Source organism: Rhipicephalus sanguineus, unplaced genomic scaffold, assembly GCF_013339695.2.
Source record: "Rhipicephalus sanguineus isolate Rsan-2018 unplaced genomic scaffold, BIME_Rsan_1.4 Seq822, whole genome shotgun sequence".
In the NCBI taxonomy this organism is placed as follows: Eukaryota; Metazoa; Arthropoda; class Arachnida; order Ixodida; family Ixodidae; genus Rhipicephalus; species Rhipicephalus sanguineus.
This window is the reverse complement of record NW_023616066.1, coordinates 91,598-111,445: the sequence shown is the minus strand read 5'-3', so window position 1 is coordinate 111,445 and position 19,848 is coordinate 91,598. Positions and strand designations below refer to the sequence as shown.

At 47.3% G+C, this 19,848-nt stretch overlaps 1 protein-coding gene across 1 annotated transcript; it reads right to left on the bottom strand.

The window, feature by feature from the left end:
* Positions 1-1,357: 1,357 nt before the first annotated feature.
* LOC119378400 (uncharacterized) lies at positions 1,358-18,756 on the bottom strand. Its single transcript, XM_037647560.2, has 5 exons — positions 18,753-18,756; positions 13,468-13,612; positions 8,482-8,624; positions 2,929-3,079; positions 1,358-1,642 (listed from the first exon to the last, which is right to left on the bottom strand). The coding sequence occupies exons 1-5, from the start codon at positions 18,754-18,756 to the stop codon at positions 1,411-1,413; spliced, it is 675 nt and encodes a 224-aa protein (XP_037503488.2). The 3' UTR covers positions 1,358-1,410.
* Between the last annotated feature and the right edge of the window lie 1,092 nt (positions 18,757-19,848).

Genomic DNA, 19,848 nt, shown 5'->3' with positions numbered 1-19,848 from the left:
GCCTGTTTTTTTTTTTTTCTCCAATGTTAGTGAATGCTCTTTCTACGCCTGAACACTACATCTGCCCATCTGCTGTCTTTCATATTCCTGTCTTCGAACCTCATTTTGCTGGCGATTTCATATCGCCATTTGCAGCCACATTTGTCGTCTTGCACGACATTTGCGACCGTTGCCGTAAAGAGCCTGATAACTAGAGCAGTAGTTTTTCTGTTGTTGTATATGGTAGCATTTTACGTTTCATTACAGAACTACATGCGTAATAACGAAAACGGTGGTTTAAAGATACGAACAAGAGAGTTTTCAGTAGTAAATTTATTTATTTTTGAGCCAGATGCTACCAAGGCTTTGTCGCAGCGCAGTGAGCTTGGCGAACACACTGGGCGGCCAGTGTGTTCAGCAGCAAGTGTCAATACGCGTTCCCATGTGACGCTCGAAGCGCACTGAAGTATGACATGGGTATAAAAACAATGCAAAGATCAAGAGTAATATATTTCTTTTCAATGTTGTGTAAAACACTTTCTTTATGAGTTAGTAAAACAGTGCAAGTTAAACGTTCTAAAACCAGACGGTGTGTTGAATCTAGACAACAACACACTTTTAATCTTTTCATGAAAATCTGATGTGGTCTCTAACTTTGTCTCATTCGTACGGCCACCTTCCTACAGGATTGAATCCTTCCGTTTCACCTGACTCAAAGAGAAGAAAAGGAAACGATGGGCTGGATTTCTGTTCGCGCCCACCAAGTCGATCCAACAGAGAATGAAAGCCAAGTGTAGCTAGACTGATTGGTTTATTTTACTGAAATAAAATACTTAAGTAAAGAAAAATTAAACTGGACGAAGAAACAACTAGCCGCAGGCTGTGTCCGGAACCGTGTGTTGGTACTACGCGTGCGACGCCGGTTTCACCAATTCAGCCACGGGATCAGTGTGTGTGTGTGTGTGTGTGTGTGTGTGTGTGTGTGTGTGTGTGTGTGTGTGTGTGTGTGTGTGTGTGTGTGTGGTGTGTGTGTGTGTGTGTGTGTGTGTGTGTGTGTGGTGTGTGATTGATATTGGTCCGCCGACACCGGGCAGCGACACTCCGAAAATGTCGCAAGCACGATGCCTGCGTTTACTTATAGTATGATACCGATGCGTGTTGTGAACTAGCGTACGGAGGCCCCGATGCAATCTCGGCACGAGCAACGGCTACGCAGTTAACAAAGTACACACTGCGCGCACAGACAAAGGTGCTTATTCGGGGCACTAAAAGGGCATGAACAAACAAACCGGAAGTGCCCTTCACATACTCTGTTCCCTTGCACTGAGCATTTCATGGCACGTCAACCAGTCGAAGCACCACAATCTAGAATGGGCACGTTTCTTTATCGCCGCTTTTTCACTTCTTTGAGGAACCTTGCGAGTTCAGTCGTCAAACAAACGTGGCAGCCGCGATGAACGACAGGCACGATGCTGCGGCCCACCGGTGTGGCGCGGCCGCCGCTTGGCTGCTGCAGGTCGAGTCGAACGTGTAGGAGGCGCAGTGCTCGTGTATCAGCGGCCCCGACATCTTCTCCGTGTAGGTGCGGAAGAAGTCGCGCCCTTCCTCACCGCACAGCTCCGGCATGTGCACGTAGTAGCAGTGCACGTACTCGTTGAATGTGCTGCGTCACCGGAAGAGAGCAGTCGTCAATACATTACGTCCATGGGCTTTCCGTACCGTTACATAATCAGAAAACAAGCGGTGTTTCATGCCTTGGTAAAAGCTGCGCTCTCAGTATGACCATATCTATGGCATTTCGTTTCTATGGCGCACCGACACATGCGGTGTTATCGGAGAGTAGACATAACGTAAGTACAGTAAGCCAGATAGGGAGAACAAATGATCAAAAAGGTCAACCACAAAGAAAAGGTTCCTTGTCATTTTCGTTCAAATTAGCGTGTCGTATAGTAAACTGAACTGCTTATGAAAGCCACCCGCCTTGACCGAGTAAGAAAAGGGCCGAGCTGCATAGGCGGTTCAGGCTATAGTTCACACTTGCGACTGGCGACCAAAAAGCGACTCACGGCGATCGATGTTCACACCTGCGTGCGACTTATACCCGTCGCCAAACAGAATTTACGACTGCTGGCATTGCTATTACCCCGCAAAATAAGCTGAAGTCCCATTTCTGCGCACCTGATTGATTCAGAGGTATATGGCTGCAGTAGCGCGACTGAAAGATCGAGCAGCCAGCGTCCGAGCCAAAGCAGTCGCTTTGCAACCAAAGCGGCCATTTGCGGCTGGCTAACTTGGTCGCGCGACCAGTGCCAGTCGCAGGTGTGAATGAGCCTTTAAGGTAGGAAATGCTACTTCTCCGTTATGCATTGAAGTCAATGAAGTGCAGTTCATGTGACCTTTGGAGCATATCGTTCGGAAAGCATGAGAAAAAAAAAAGGGTTCGCCCGCCAGCATTAAGAACAGGTTGTTTTACAATGACTGCAGATGACGCACTAGAAATTTCAGGCTGGAATGTCGGACTTATCGTGATCGATATACTTTATTTTGTTAACGATAGGCACGCATGATTAAACACACAAATCGGTTATCTTTTTTTCAAAAGTTATTTTGGGATATTATTTATTTATTCAAAAAGGGCTTAAGCCCGCTGTACCTTCCGGAGGTGCAGGTGCCTTTTGGTGGTGCACGCAGTCACACGCCGCCGTGCTAAAATTTCATTGAGCAATTTTCCTGAGCTGCTTGGCTGTAAAACAACGCTTACCAATCTGAATTAGCTGTGTGTCGCACGTAGCTTCGGCAGCTTCAGCGCCAAGAAATGAGAGTGGCGTATCATTTTGAACGCGTGAACTCGATCTCAAACTCGTAACGTGATAAGTATTAGTCCAAGCAAATAGACAGCGTATCACTTTGGTTGGGCAGACAGTATTTTTGCGCAGCAATCACACCTACCAGCAGGTCCTTCGGAGACCTTCCTCGACGTTGGCGGCTTCTGTGATGTCGGTGGACGCTTTGGACCACTGGATCATGCTCTTGTATTTCTGCGAGCACTTGCCGCCTTCCACGAACAGACTCTTGAAACACGGAGCCAGCCGTAGGTAGTCTGCAACACAGGGTAATATTTAAAGGACCCCTGAACCACTCGTGTTCAAAGACGAGGGAGTGGTTTCTTTCTCGCCTTCAATACCCAGGCGCTATCTCCACTCATTTCTTCATAAACACGAAGACAATGAAATTGATGGAGGTCGTCCGATTCCAAACAGGGCAGAAGTTCAGGGGAAGGCTTGACGAGGTGAAAAATCCTCGAACAGGTGGTTTCGCTAGAGCCTCGACAAGTGGTCGTGTCTTCTTCCACTTGAAGACCACATGTCTAAACGGTGGCTCTAGTGACACACCCTGTTAAGGATATTTCATGAGACCGCCAAAGTAACTTAATGAGCGTCTCGTGAGCTCGCCTGTTCTCTCCTTAGCATTAGCTAAGCAGACTGTCAATGTATTCCATACTCTTTTTTTTTTACTGTACTCACTTGCGAAACAACGTAACCGCCATTTTATAAGCACGGGGATTTGAATGCACCACCGAATCATCGCAACGTATAGCGAAGACTCTTATGCTTAGCGGTTTTCGCGGGACTGTTCTTGTAATTTTTTTTCCACTGGTCTCGTGCCAAACACGTTGGGTAATGCACAAGCAGTGGCTGCTTCTGGTGCTCCGCTATTTGTGCAATCGGCGTGAAAAGTCCCATCATGGCCTCGTGTAATAGGTTTTAGTCTCTCCAAAGCAAAAAAGTGTCCTTGTTAGCAAAACAGCTCTTTAAAAAAAATAAATGTCGAAGTTTTACGGAATCTGTTCTTTTTAAATATACGTTTATAGATTAAATGCGTATACTGCGTGTAGCATGGGTAAAAAAAATTGAAGGACACTTTGTAAGTTCCAAAGTGTGTTCGGCGAAAGCCTGTGGCCATTCGACTGACTACGCCATGGTATCGGGGGAATCCAAATTCTTGGCTGTTGCGCATCGAAGGACGGACGCCGCCGATGGACGCCGCCGCGTTGCGCAACAGTTGCACAACGCGCAACTGTTGCTATGCGCCGCTGTGCCTTCACGTAATTGCTGAGAGAGTTTGAGGGGGAGAGGCCACAGCTGGCACCGTGCCAGGGCACGAACGGACAGACGGACGCCGCGAGTACGAGACATTAAAGGCTTTCGCCTTAAAAGCCCTTCGTATCGATGTAACAGACAATTAAGCATGACACATGATTGCAAAGTTAAGCAGGGTTGCGTTAAAAGACATTCCCGGTGGTCCGTCCTTGTAGTATTAAGGTTTGCATGTGAATTATCTATGATTAGAAGTCCGAAATCACGGCGCACGTTCGAAAGAGGTTAGCGCCTCAGAGAAAGCAATGTACAATGAACGTATACAGGTAAACGCTGCCTATGTGATCCCTTAGACACTGAATTGTGGATACACTCCTAATTACCTAACATGTACTTCATGCACATCTTAAGCAATTCTATGTGGTATAGTCTATAGATTTACACCGTAAGCAATAACGTACGACACACGTGACAAATGCGCACATACAAGATGAATGCAATGCCACACGAATATATCCCGGTATAGCCGGACTCGTGGCAGTTTTCGCTTGCATATTTAAGATAACACTGCAGTCGAACTTAAATGTATCAGGCGAATGTTTTAGAGGGAACTCAGTAAGTATTTTATAGCTTGTGATCAATCGGTCATGCCCGCTGGATTACCTTGAAGAGGCCGACAGTACCTCAGGTTGCATAACTATAGCATAATAATTGAGAAGGTAATTCTAATTATTCAGAAATTACACATATTTATTGAAAATGTCCCCATTGAGAAATTGAAGCCGGACCCAATGTAATGAATTCATACCAATTTAGCCAAACTCCCGTGCTGATTTAGTAGTTCCAAGTAACGCGCAGGCCATGGAAAGCTGAAGTGAAGTGCAGTAATATTCCCGGCAGAACGCTGTGCTCACTCTCAAGAGGCATTTGCAAGTAGTTTGTTAATGTGGTAACTGTTCTTTATGTTTGCCATTCCACTATTTGCCTTTGATAATTTTTCGTTAATTCTAGCTCATCCTCTACTTATTTCTGAAAGGACCCATCTTGATTTAACTGTTTTTGTTACGGCCGAGCAAGCTTGAGGAGCACAAGTTGGAGCGGAGTCCTGTATGAGCTTCTTTCATTCAGCCGCACACGTTGCTCACAAATGCGCCTCATCACATGATGGGAGTCTTATTAACGAAATGATACAGTTCCACGTTTAAGGAGAAATAGCAACAATCGCATCCTTCGCGAGCTGAGTTCCTTTCTCTAACACTTCTGTGTGACCCCGCCTTTTCTGTGGGTGCTAACGTGGCCTGATCAATATCTATCAGTGGTGCACTCAAGAGCCTCTATACACTGCGGAGATGAACTTCGTTCTGAAGCCGCACAAAGGTTGTCGCCGTGGTTGCCGGCGGCACTGATGACTTCGTCGATGACTGCGCCACACCAGCAGAGATAGGCACCTTTTGTGACAAAATGGCTAGTGCGATTCTGGGCTCTTGCGTCGCTCCGTGCTGCATACAGCGACGGTGGCGAGTGAATTTCGGCGCCAGTGAGGACATTTCAATGGTAATATAAACTCGAAGAGCGTACAAATAGTAGTTGATATTTGGGATCACGTAGTAAGAAGATGCCGATTCATTAATTGATAAAGCACACACCTGCCCAATGTTTTCGATAGCCTCAGCTTCTATTATTCAACATGTGAGCTGATTATAATAACGGGTGACATCAAAATATGGTTTTAAATCAGGGGTACCGTACAGCCCCTGCCTTTAGAAGCAAGGAAGCCATCAGCCGAGATCTTGTTCTCAACATTATTGGTTTCTTTGCGCTCCCTGTCTGTCCAACCAGCGCTGGTCCAACGTAATAGATGCAAAGCGGTAATTTTAGCACATGAACATCTTATGCAGCCCAAGCTCGCTCAAACTGCCACACTTTTATGCAGAATACTGACACAGGCGCGCTATGTTTAAATGTTGCGCTTAGGTTGAGCTTCCGGAAGCATCCGCATAGTCATAGTGCTTGCTACTCATGTTTTTTGTGAAAATTGTCAGGTGGCGTTGCAGTCGGTGTCTTCTCTTGAAGATGGAGCTGTGGCTCTCTTCCGCAAGTCTGTGTAGCTGGACAGTCTGAACGGTCAGGCATATATGCAGAAAATCTCTCCCATCACGAAGCTAGCTAGCTTCAGAAGAAATTTTGCGCGAATAAATGCTTTTCATACTTGAGAACACAGGCGTAGCCAGGGGGGAGGGGGTGTTCAACTCCCCCCCCCCCCCCGCAAAAAGTTTCACTAAGATGCATGTGTACATACCGGGTTTTTCAAGAAAGGTGTCCAAAATTCTCAAAAATCAGGGAAATGCGATATTTGTTCGATGCCTTTGCATTTACTTCTTCTGTAGACGCAGGCATCTTAAGATGGGTAAAGACATCATTTGGGACAGTAATTGAGAAAGTTAAATTAATTTTTAATTGGTGGAGTTAGGCGCCTATATCAAATAGGAGAATTGAAGTTCTTCATGCCAAGAACCCATCGCAGCTTTGAGATATAGAAGAAGCGGCCTCTAGTAATTATTGTGGCGCGATGAAATTCAACCAAGTTCGACGGCGAAACCGAAGCACCAATGAGTGCAACAAGCGGACGACCAGAATGACGTCACTGTTCAAGTCAACGATTACAGAGGTGTAGTACTTCCGCGTTCGCTAACGCATGCGCGTCATACAAGCTACAATTCCAACGCAGCCCGCACAAACACACAACGAAGTCGGCTGATGGTTTATATAACGACGCTCACTCATTCTGGACGTCTCAGAAAAATACGGCAGTCGCGCTCTCCCACGTTTCGGTTTCGGCCGCTGAATTTGGGTTGACTTCATTACTTCGCAATTAATACTGTAGGCCGCTTTTTGGAAATCTCAAAGCTGCAATGGGTTCTTCGTATGAAGGAGTTCAATTCTCCCATTTGACATACCCGCCTAACTCCACTAATTAAAACATAATTTAATTTTCTTAATTACTGTCCCAATTGATGTCATTAGCCACCTTAATATGCCTGCGGCTACAGAAGAATTGTGAAGCCATAGAAGAAATATCGCATTTCCCTGATTTTTGAGAATTTTGGACACGTTTCTTAAAACACCCGGTATACACGCATACATACAAACGCACGCACGAACGTACATAAAGTATAATTGGACCGCACCGCCCCCAAAAAAATATCTGGCTACGCCCCTGCTTGGGAAGGTTTCCGCGAAATACAGGGCATTGCTTGACAGATTGTCGAATGTTGATGCTGTCTTGTTACGCACACAACAATACACCGACTGACAAGAGAAACAAGAAGACGGCTCACGGTTAATCACGTGTTTACCAACACAGTCAGTGCCACTCTCAGAGCCCTAAGTCTTGCATTGGGGTCGCTTAATTTTTTTTCTGAAGATACACAAATTTTAAATTTCGCCGGTGACAGACGGCGTAAGTGTTCGGCTCATTCACTCGACAAGCGTCGGATATTACTTTCTCGAAAAATCCAAATGCACAACGGGCTAATTAGCAAGCACTATAATTATTTTTAATTAATTACATTATGTCGTATAAATTTTACGCGACGAATTTAGCCCGCGAACTCCCAAGGCACATGTACTTCGAACATCCAATGGGACGAAATACGAGGGTTTTCCAGTTTCTTTCCTTGACTGCACAAAAACAGCGCTGTGGTAGGGATATAACTGAAACGAGAGAGCGCATTTTTTTACGCAAGTTTGGTAGTGCTTACCTCAAGATACCGATCACCCTCTGATTTCGACCCAAGTGGATATGCCTTCCAAACTCAGCGGCTACAATTCATGAAGGGCAACATGCACCATGAAGAAGTGTATCGAAAATGTGTTCAATGAATCATAACAATAAATGCTCCCACGTGGGCACCCTAAAAACATTTAAATTTTTTCATATTGGTTGGCGTTCGGTTTCTTTCGTGCTGAACATCGTCATTCAAATGGAATGTATGATCCATAGACGGCAAAATTACACCTAAATGTAAACAAATTACATCACTAATAACTTTGCTAAAATTTGTTTAAATGTAATTAAGTTACATTATAAGTTACAGCTTACCTGAAGTAGTGGCAATAAACTACTATTACTTTTGAAAAGTAATGAAATTGAAATTACTTATTTACATTGAAATCTCAGAGATCTTTGTTGCGTCGCAGAAACAGCTGGGTCTCAAAGTGAGCATCAGAAAGTTGTCGACTCGTTTACAAATCCATACTGGCGGGGCAGTTAATTGCTTCGGTAGTGTTCCCACGCTCGAGGTTTGCCAGTTTACCAAATTACCAGCCTACAAGGCAAATTCATCGCCCATTACAGCTAAGAGTAATTTAATTGCTGCCAAGCCAGGTGTGAGCGTGCACTTACCGTTCTGCATACGTCCCGGACTGCACAGCTCATTCATGACCTGACGCGTGCCGTGCACCACATCATTGTAGAGGATCTGCTTGAGTCTGTCCGAGCAGCGGGACATGTGCTCGTCCACACAGCGGTGGCCCGCCTTCCACTTGCTGCGTCCGAAGCAAAAGCGGCACAAGTGGTTTATCATTACAAAAGGCCCAATGCATTGCACACTTGTCCAGGCAAGCCTCCAACACGGCTCACGCTGGGCACGCAGGGCTGTCACATCTAATTACGGTAACTGTGTTCGTGCACTAGCTATTATACTTGCCCTCATACATTTATTGTATGCATAACACGCAACGAAGTTTGTGTACGTAGCTGATATGTGTCAATAAGAAAACGTAATTCAATGTTTGCTGGTGGGTGACGCGCATTGTTCATAAAATCATAAGTTGCATCAGTGTTTTCGTCAAAACAAAATAGTGAAACTACTGTGAGTTAAATATCATCTAAGTGACAATGCCTTAGCCCGGAGGTCTGGTAGAACACTGCAATATCAGCTTTGTGTGTCTTTCGTTAGGTACTGCATAATCAGGTGTCGCTACCAGTTTCCAATTACGTGACTGATAATCCCTATTAACTACTCATTTAATTTGTTATGTTTCACAATCAAGTATATGTTTATACGAATACTGTGGGAATGCCCCAACCTATCAACAAGTTCTCCTGAGGCCCTCCGGGAGCGGTGGCGGCTAGTGCTGCTCAGCTCGGAGGTCGAAGACCAAAGACGGGCTATCCAGCAGGCCAGGGAGGCTATAGGGAGACAAGGTCTCCTGGTGTCTACCTGTGCGGTCTAGCCCGGACCACAAACATGCCGGATCTCGTAATAAAGTTTATTCACTCACTCACTCCCAATCAAGCACTCCATTCAATGGTGCCTTATAGACGATTTTCCGCAGCTGACTTATGCAATCAAAATCGGATCTTAGAATAACAGAGAGCTGAGCTAGTTCGTACGTATTCATTCTAAAAAGAGGACAGGGCGTGCAAACACGGACACAAGAAAGAGATCAGGACACCACAAACGCCGACTAACAACTGAAGAGACGCACAACGGCTGAAAAGAAAGAAGGCACGAAAACTTATCTGCGCATGCCCATGCAACCGGCGAACCTATCAATCCGGCACGCGTGGCGGTCTACGTGGAAGATAACTGTTAAGGCATTTGATTTCATCTTTATGCAAGTTAATCGACGGTTGGCTCACGCATGCGCTACCACTATTCTCGATATGCCATGCTTCAATCATCAGGCGCGTTTCTTCATTTCTATGCCGGTACAACACTGCGCATTCATTGAATTTGGCGTGCACTTACAATCTCGACAATGTAAAGATAGATTAGAAGGTGAGCCTCCTGTTAGCGATCTCTTATGTTCCAACAATCTCTAGTTAATGCATCGGCCCGTCTGTCCTACGTAGAAGCGGCCGCAGCTGAAAGGGACCTTATACACCACACTCGTACGGCAATCAGTGAATTTGTTGGTGTGTTTTACGAAACAATTATCGGTCCGCTTCTTGTCTTTTACTCGCTCATTCTTCCTCTGCACAGCGGCACAATCTTACCTAGCTTATTGGCAGCCGTGAAAACAACATTAACGCCGTATCTACTTCCTACTTTCTTTAGCCTGTGGGATATGCAATGAATGTACGGAATACCTACGACACGTTTCTTCCTATCGCTTTCTGCAACCATGCTCGGACTTAACACAATAGACTTCTTTAAACGCTCAGCGACCGTGGCCACTGCATCACGAGGATACCCTACATCTAAAAGACGCGTAACCTGTGCGCTAAAGCTATCACTCATTTTGTGCTCACACGACTTGGTGAGGGCTGACTTAAGGCAAGACATGGCGATGCCGTTTTTTACAACCTTCGAGTGCTTCGACGAAAAATTTAACAGCGGTTTGGAAAATCTAGGAGAATACTGCCAGCACACGTGGTTCTTCTGGAACGTTAAGGAAATGTCTAGAAATTGTATTCCATTATTCTGAGGCACCTCTTTAGTAAAGCTCAGCCCTCCTCCATTTAATTCAAATTTTTCGCTCACGGAAGTTACCACCTTTTCAAAGTCCTCATCACTACAAAAATCAAGTAGTCGTCCGCATAACGAAAACCTTAATAACCGAATTACCTAAGGCGCCTTCCAAAAGATTGTCAATCTTGCTAAGGTATAAATCACTAAGAACCGGAGCAACCTTAGAACCAAAACATATCCCTGATTTCTGCACATAAACGCCTTCCTTCCAACCTACCAGCGTCGACTCCGGTTGCTCCGGTTCTTAGTGATTTATACCTTAGCAAGATTGACAGTCTTTTGGAAGGCGCCTTAGGTAATTCGGTTATTAAGGTTTTTCGTTATGTGGACGACTACTTGATTTTTTAGTGATGAGGACTTTGAAAAGGTGGTAACTTCCGTGAGCGAAAAATTTGAATTAAATGGAGGAGGGCTGAGCTTTACTAAAGAGGTGCCTCAGAATAATGGAATACAATTTCTAGACATTTCCTTAACGTTCCAGAAGAACCACGTGTGCTGGCAGTATTCTCCTAGATCTTCCAAACCGCTGTTAAATTTTTCGTCGAAGCACTCGAAGGTTGTAAAAAACGGCATCGCCATGTCTTGCCTTAAGTCAGCCCTCACCAAGTCGTGTGAGCACAAAATGAGTGATAGCTTTAGCGCACAGGTTACGCGTCTTTTAGATGTAGGGTATCCTCGTGATGCAGTGGCCACGGTCGCTGAGCGTTTAAAGAAGTCTATTGTGTTAAGTCCGAGCATGGTTGCAGAAAGCGATAGGAAGAAACGTGTCGTAGGTATTCCGTACATTCATTGCATATCCCACAGGCTAAAGAAAGTAGGAAGTAGATACGGCGTTAATGTTGTTTTCACGGCTGCCAATAAGCTAGGTAAGATTTGTGCCGCTGTGCAGAGGAAGAATGAGCGAGTAAAGACAAGAAGCGGACCGATAATTGTTTCGTAAACACACCAACAAATTCACTGATTGCCGTACGAGTGTGGTGTATAAGGTCCCTTTCAGCTGCGGCCGCTTCTACGTAGGACAGACGGGCAGATGCATTAACCAGAGATTGTTGGAACATAAGAGATCGCTAACAGGAGGCTCACCTTCTAATCTATCTTTAAATTGTCGAGATTGTAAGTGCACGCCAAAATTCGATGAATGCGCAGTGTTGTACCGGCATAGAAATGAAGAAACGCGCCTGATGATTGAAGCATGGCATATCGAGAATAGTGGTAGCGCATGCGTGAGCCAACCGTCGATTAACTTGCATAAAGATGAAATCAAATGCCTTAACAGTTATCTTCCACGTAGACCGCCACGCGTGCCGGATTGATAGGTTCGCCGGTTGCATGGGCATGCGCAGATAAGTTTTCGTGCCTTCTTTCTTTTCAGCCGTTGTGCGTCTCTTCAGTTGTTAGTCGGCGTTTGTGGTGTCCTGATCTCTTTCTTGTGTCCGTGTTTGCACGCCCTGTCTCTTTTTAGAACAAAATCGGATGGCGCCACTGGCACCGTGGCCTTGGGCAACGCTGCTCAATTTGTCTTCATCTGTGCCACGTCGTCTGCTCGGCGTCCCCATAGCGTCTGCGCGCATGCGTTGGGCAAGTAAAAGCACGACCTACTATACTCCTGACCTGCACAGATAGCCGGGCTTCTATAGAAGTGCGTGTCCCGGCTGTTGTTAAACTACTCGCCGTTGGTGGTGCTTAACCTCTTCGTCTCCTACTATGCGGCCGTTTGGACGGCGTTGGAGTGACGACGCCCGTATTCTGTGACGAACTGCCAGCATGTATGTGACTGGTTTTGCGAGCTTAGACAGAGGCTTAAGTAAACTATTCAGTGCGATTAAGTGTTTATTGTATATACAATAAACACTTAATCGCACTATATAGTGATTGACTAACGTGATAATTAGTAGACTTGCGTGGAGTTGGACGGCGTATATGACGCCATGTCTTTGGGCGTGCATTCAGATCCAAAGGATTCCAAAATCACTTCCCATATCTTTATTTCGAGGTATTTTGCATTTATGCATAATAATTACACTATATTAGCCCTCTGTGCTGGCCGAAACATCACCACGAACGCTGAAGTTGACGTCAGATAACAGGTGCTGACTAGCGCCACACCGCTCATACGTTCAGTTCCTAGCGGCTGAAGGAATGAACTAGAGCATCGCGCTTGAGTGGGGACATCCGTGCAGGTCAGGAGTTGCAGTAGGTCATGGTAAAAGCGACGAGACGGCAGCGCCGGAAAATATACAACATGGTGACACCCATCGATGCAGATTCCTTGAGCCTCGAATTTATCACGTCGTCGTCGTGCCTGCAAGTTCGAAACCTGCGCTTGTATTTGCTTTATATTTGCGTCCTGAAGCCTCGAGAGCAATGCATTCGTCAGTATTTTGCACTTTTTCCAAGGTGTACTCTAAGACCCTCGGAGACAAGGCTTAGTAGGCGTGGCTAAGCAGTAGTACAGACAAACCATACCTGATACTCGGTCCTCCGATTTCACCATTCACTTATTACTCTCGGAACAGTGGACAAGCAGCAAGCGCCAGTTCGGATCGAAGCGGGTGGTCGCGTAGGCATGGGTGATGCCATGCTGATTTGTAGCCACAGTTACTGGCGGTTACTGACATAGCAATTAAAGGCATACGACGTAAATGCGAAACGGAATAAACATATATAGTATTGCTGTGGCGCACTACGTGCCAAACAGAGGCAAATGTCTCAACCTTGTCAACTTTGAGGCACTTGCATATAGAACTATGTTCTGCTCCGCAAGCATGAGACTTGCTCACCCCCTGCTAAAACCAGCTCGTGCGGTACGTCCACGGCCGCTTCGTACACCAAAGGCCAGTCACGATCACGTTATCACACACGGCCGCTCGTGCTCCACTGCGGAAAATCGTCCGTAATCGTGGCCTACTGACCTGCACAGGATGTCCAGCTCGTGCCTTGTGGATGCGAGTGCGAGCTCGTCGGACTCGGTAATGCTGCTGAGCTTGCGCATGCAGGCGTCGAACTCGGCCATGCTGCAGCTCGCGTTGGACGACCCCGCAGGTGGCCACCGACCCGCTGCAAGGTAATTAACGTTGCCTCACTTACTGCAGTACTTACTTATTGAAGACGCTCTCAATGTTTAATGACGTTAAAGAGAAAAGTACGCGTAGTAAATAGGCTAAGGTGAGATTCAAGACGACGCTGGAAGAAGCCAACGTCTCAATTTGACTTCATTTGTTTCCCGCCATATACATCAAATATATGCTGATGCAGGTAAAACCTACATATGTCTCCCTTTACAAGTCGCCCTTCTTCAGTGCGTTGTGAAAGCAGCAAATACAGCGCACTCAATCCTTTACAGAATCACAGGCCACATGCAGAATACAGAACACGGAAAGAAATTTGTTGAGGAATATATTAAATTCAGGTTAAGAAAATTCGCTGTGCATTCCGCTCTGTGAAGGTGGTTCACCAGAGAGGGTGTGTAGCACCAGACGCATAAGTGACACAGGGTTTCGGTGAAAAGCACCGACACATCTTATTGTCATGAGCGGCGGTCATCGCGGCGGAGAGCACACACACACACACACACACACACACACACACACACACACACACACACACACACACACACACACACACACACACACACACACCACACACACACACACACACCAACACACACACACAACACACACACACACACACACACACACACACGCACGCACACACACACGCACGCACGCACACACACGCACACACACACGCACACACACGCGCACACACACACAGCACAACTCATTCTCTCGTCGTAATGAGGATGCGAAGTGCACTGCGCTCTCCTCGGGAGAGCGCGATACACGAGGCCTCCCCATTACAACGAGATAATTCAAAACGGCAGCTTGTCTCTCTGTTGAACCTCCGCGCAGTCAGCCGAGGCGAAAGCACGAAGGCGGCCTACCGCAGGGTGGCCTCCTCACTTCGCTCTCGCACACAGACACGGAACCCCGGATCTTAGCCAAATGCAGCTTCGCTGTAATAGCATTCTTAATGATCAAGGTGCATCACACTCCTGGAGCAGCATACATCACGCGTAAGCACATTCACTAGGCACAACATATATGAAAGTCAGGCTTAAAGTAAAATTGTTAACGTGTAGCAATCAAGGTAACACACGCATTTCACGATACATACAAAGTTATCAACTTTGTTGGTATGAAGATTGGTGATAGCAATCTAAAGCGCAAACAGTGTTCGGTTATGAATTTAGATGAGGTGTACGCACGATTCACGGCTCCCCAATGCTACAGGGTGATTCTTTTAGAACTGACCTCCTTCATTGGGCTATAGTTTTGTCACAAATTATCCGATTTTAATGCGGTGAGCGGGAAAACATTCAGGAAGGATGAACATTTAATGGCCCATCCCAGTTTATGAGGACGCCCTGTTTAGCGCTGCAAAAAGGCGAGCTGTGCACGTTGGCGCCACGTTTCGCACCTCCTTTTTTTTTTTACGTTTTCACGGCCTGGTTTCAGTCGTTTTGTGGTTGCGATGCCGCGCTGCTGCGATGTCGGGTGCAGCACACGTGAAACTAGAGTCTTTTAGCAAGTTACGGAAATACGGTACGCAAATACGGTAAGGCAGTACGGTACCGCTCCTCCTTTCCCGGTCGTTGAACGGCCGAAGCACAACCAGCGGGAAAGGAGGAACGCTACCGTACGTCCTTACCGTATTTGCGTACCGTATTTCCGTAACTTGCTAAAACTCTCTACTGACGGCAAGCGACTTTTTCGGTTTCCGTCTGTGAAGCGACATGCGGCACGGAGGAAGATCTGATTTCATAGAATCAGCTGGGCCGACTTCAAACCGACACAATGGACTCGGATCTGCGAGGTAAGCGGGCGACTCTTCGCACATCGCTAACTTCGTTAGCTTTTCGTCCTTCTATGTTCCGCATATTCCCTTTCCGTTTATTTGTAACGTTTGTGCCCGACTTCTGTGAAGTCATCTTCAAACGCGTCTGCTTTCTCAACCACGGTGTAAGATATATACTCTTTAGGCGGGGACACGTCTCGGCTTGCATGCAAGGCGCTTTCGACGGCAACGCCGGCGTCCGCCGCATGTTGCGTTTCCAACTTTAGTTGCTGGCGTGCCATAGCCGCGTTCGCTGATTAAGAAATTCAGATTTCCCGCGAAGCGCCAGTTGCTACGGGAATGCGTTTTTGTCGTCCCGCCGATACGTATCGGCTGCCGACAGCGGTCCGATAAAGACCGACATCGCCCGCGGCATAATTCAGTGTCTCGGCGCCAATAACAAAGCCACCCGAGCGTTACAACATTTCGATGTCCTCTCGTAATGTGTCAGCAGCCAGTAATAACGTAACATAAAAAAAATCCGATCGAAGTACCAGCCACGGCCGCTACATAAAAAAAAAGATGGTTGATCCCTCCGTCATAGGAATCTTAATAACACGAAAGTAAAGCGTACCCTTACAGAAGTAACTGAATGTTTACTGTACATTGATATGAGACAGTTTGCACATGTATATTGATGTATGGCAGCTATAGCACCGTTTACCGTGGATGCACCCACTTTGATGATTGGTGGTACATCATCCCGACGACTAAAGTCCATGTTAAATGATTACACAAAACCTTGTGGTAGCTGTAGTAGCTAACAGTGAAAGCGTAATCAAGAACGAGGTGTGATAGCCAGAAGAGAGCGTCGCATATTGGACGCAGAACGTCGCCATCCCGCGGCATGTTAAAATGTGATTGAACACCACGACCGGACTTGAAGGAAACGCAAAGCGCGTCGTGCCGCCTCCCGGCCGCGATTTTTCTCGGGGCGAGCGCGTGAGCGGCAAACGCGGTATAACAGCCAGGTCAGGCAGGCGCGCGTCGCAGAGCTATTTTTTGTTTGTATTAGCGTGATGCTATGAGCGAGGCCGACGCGTTTGCGACGCTTGTGCTAAGATCGCCACCTCGCGGTGTGTTAAGGCATTGACAAAATTGAACTTCTATTGAAAACGCGCCGAATGGGAGGGACGTGTAACGCGTTGCAGGTGTTAATCGCGGAGGCCACAGTAATGACGAATTACTTTACTTTACCGCTCCCAGAGGGCAACACCGCCCCGCCGACCGGGAGAGTGGTAGATATAAAAGGTGCGTTTGTAAACCCTCCGGAGTCTGTGATCGTGGCGCAGTGAATAGCATGCCCGGCATCTGTTGTTGCGGGCCGAGTGGTCGTGGGTTCGATGCCCGTTGATGGAACTTTTTTCTTTGCCATCTGATTGTGTAAATTTTTTCGAGGTCACTTCCGTGACGGAAATACGTCAACGAAGTCTTGGTGGACCCCGGCATAAAACACTTTCGTGTTAAAAAAATTGGCCACGTATCTGCGTGCTTCGCTGCAAATGTCGAAAGACGATAGTCTTGTGCCGACCGTACTACACGAGTCCTCCTCTGCTATGTTGAACCGCCGCATCTGGCTCATAGCGTCGCATTTTCAGCGCAGCCTAAGAAACATTAGGGTCTTTAGAATTACTTATCTATGTATTTTCTAGTGAAGGAACACACCGCCTAATACTTACGTCATGATGGTGCGCCTCAGATATGCGTAATATTTGTTTTTTGATCGACAATGTTCACAAGTATGACCGGCCGTACCAGTTCAAGATGCCTGGGCGTGGAGAAAGTGGTTAAACTTTCGCCGGGTGGCTGAATCGGGTTACAGACAGACAAACATAAAGACAGACAGACCGAAATTTCTGCGTCTAAGTTCCCCAAGAAAGACTATCGTCTTTAAAAATAGGTGTACCAGCTGACGAGCGCGAGCAATTCGCGGCAACAGCGTTTAATGCGGATAGCGTCTGCTAGATACGCACCGCGTAGTAGGAGCCACGGTCGACAAAAGAGAGAGCGAACGCCGGCGCAGGAGAGAAAAGTTCTTACCTTTATTTCATTCAGGGGCTTTAAATAAAAAAATGGCCGCGTATCTGCGTGCTTCGCTGCAAATGTCGTCTAAAGATGATAGAAGAGGCGCTGCGTGAGATATGGACGCCATCTGGCAATACGTCGGGAAACATGAGTGCTGTGTTGCGGGCTGGTAGTCGCGGCGCAGCAGAGGCGAAGACCGGCGGTGACCAACGCGACCGGCGGGGACGCCAGCCAGCCCGAACACGCGGTTTGGCGCGAAGCGCCGAAGCAGAAGAAACGTGCGCACTCAACGAGTATTCTTCACACACTCTTTTATTAGTTGCGAAGTATCTTATGGCGGAGTTCAATCCGGTGGGGGTGGTGTGCGGCGTGACCACCCTTACTGCACATGCGCATACCCTCTCCATTCACCCTCTCCACATTCCCTCTCCCTCCCCCTCTCCCCTCACCTTTTCCACTCTTCCTCTGAAACGTGGGCTAGACATGCCGAAATTCTCTCCTGCACAACGCTGCGATGAGCACCAGCGCATGCGCGTCCCCTCCCTCTCTCTCCTCTCCTACGCTGCCCCCCTCTCGCACGCCTGCCGAGTGCGTTCCCCGCTCGCCCTGTGAGAATTAACGGCCAGGCTAGAGGGAAGACAAGACGCGCGTAGCGTTCCTCTTCGCGTTCGACGACGCGAGGTCGGTAGCATGCCCGAAGAACGCCAACGGAACGCGATCGTGCAAGTGCTCCGGCTTCGCATCGCCTCATGGTCCCCTTTAGCGGGAAATGGTGTAATTTTTACACGTCGCCGGGATAAAACAGGAATGCCATAGCGGCGCCCCATGGCATTCGTACAGTGCAATACAGAACCGAAACCGAAACACAACAATGAGCTCGTGCAGAGGGCACGGAAGAAGGCAAGTTTCAGCGCAGTCGCATTTTGAGCGCAGCTTAAGAAACTAGGGTCTCTAGAATTACGTATCTATGTATTTTCTACTAAAGGAACACAGCACCTAATACTTACCTAGTGATCTTGTGCCTCAAATATGCGTAATGTTTGCTTTTTGATCAACAATGTACACAACTATGAACCTAGTCAGCCGTTCAAGGTGGCTGGCCCTTGGGCAAGTGGTTCAACTTTGGCCGGGTGGCTGAATCGAGGGACGTGCCGACAAACAGAAAGACAGACAGAAAGACAGACCAAAATTTCTGCGTTTATGTTCCCCAAGAAAGACTATCGTCTTTAAAGAGAAGACCTTTCGGCGGCGAAGCGACTAAAAAGCCACCACACACCCATGTTTTAGGCAACCTAAAGTTTGCGCTCGCAACGCCAGCGCCGAATGCTCCCCTGGTGGACCCGCCGAGCTCTTGAAGGTCGCGTCTGCGCAGGCGCGCGCCTGTGTCACCTGTGTTCTCTACGGCGCGAGCGTGCGCACGCGTTGTTTTCTCGATGGCGAGCGCGACCGCACCAACCAGGAAAGCGGGCACGCAGTACTGCTGTGTTGTTGATTGCCACAACGGCCTCGAAAACACGAAAGGTCGAAGGCCGACCGTGAAGTTCTACCGATTTCCGGGGAAGTGGTACGAGAAGGACAGACAAGCATGGATAACTGCAGTGCGACGAGTCGCATTCGCATGCGTTGTCGCGACCACTCGAAGAAACGCAATAAGACTGTTTTTAGCGTGCGGCCGTTTTGTTTAATCGCGTCGCATAGTTGAATTTACAGTGGCACCCGCCGTGTTAGTTAAATGCATGCGTTGTGCGCCGCTATGCTTGACGACGCGAGCTCGATTCGCGGACACGACGACCCCATTTGTATAAAGACGAAATGCAAGAACACCATTGTTACCGCGTACTTCGATTTTTTTTTTCACGTTAAAGAGTCCCCGCGGCGGTGAAACTCGTACCCGAGATCCCACCTTCAATGATTTCATGCTTCAACGATTTCATAATTTTGGCCCGTAAAGCCCCTGAGTTTAGAAGAATTTGTTTTTTGGGCGAGTTGGTGCCTTAGTTTGCTGAACATATCGTAAGTGGCGCGAAGCTAGGAACATGAAAAAGGGCCGAAGGAAAGAGACAGAAGAGCGACAAACTACCAACTGTTTATTGCCAGCGCAGGCTGAAAAACAGGTAAACTTCCACACATGCGCAGTGGAGTGGAAAAGTTACCCCAAACATGACATCACGTGAGCAGTTCATTAAAGAAGGACAACTCAGACTGAAAGAGAACAATGGATGTGTCACTGACACAAGCGGACCCTTTACTTCTAATATGATGGATGGATGGAAACAACTTTATTGAAAGTCCGGCGATGTTTAATAACCCGGGCTCAGGTCTCCCATGAGGGGACTTCGAGGCCTTGCCTCAACGCCGCCTCGCGGGCCCGC

What these genes read in the sequence shown, in the direction of transcription:
- LOC119378400 (XM_037647560.2), bottom strand. An exon ending in TCCGGGACGTATGCAGAACG is followed by an intron (nt 3,080 to 8,481) that starts GTAAGTGCACGC and finishes CCTGTGTTGCAG; the next exon opens with ACTACCTACGGCTGGCTCCG. An exon ending in GGTCTCCGAAGGACCTGCTG is followed by an intron (nt 1,643 to 2,928) that starts GTAGGTGTGATT and finishes CCGGTGACGCAG; the next exon opens with CACATTCAACGAGTACGTGC.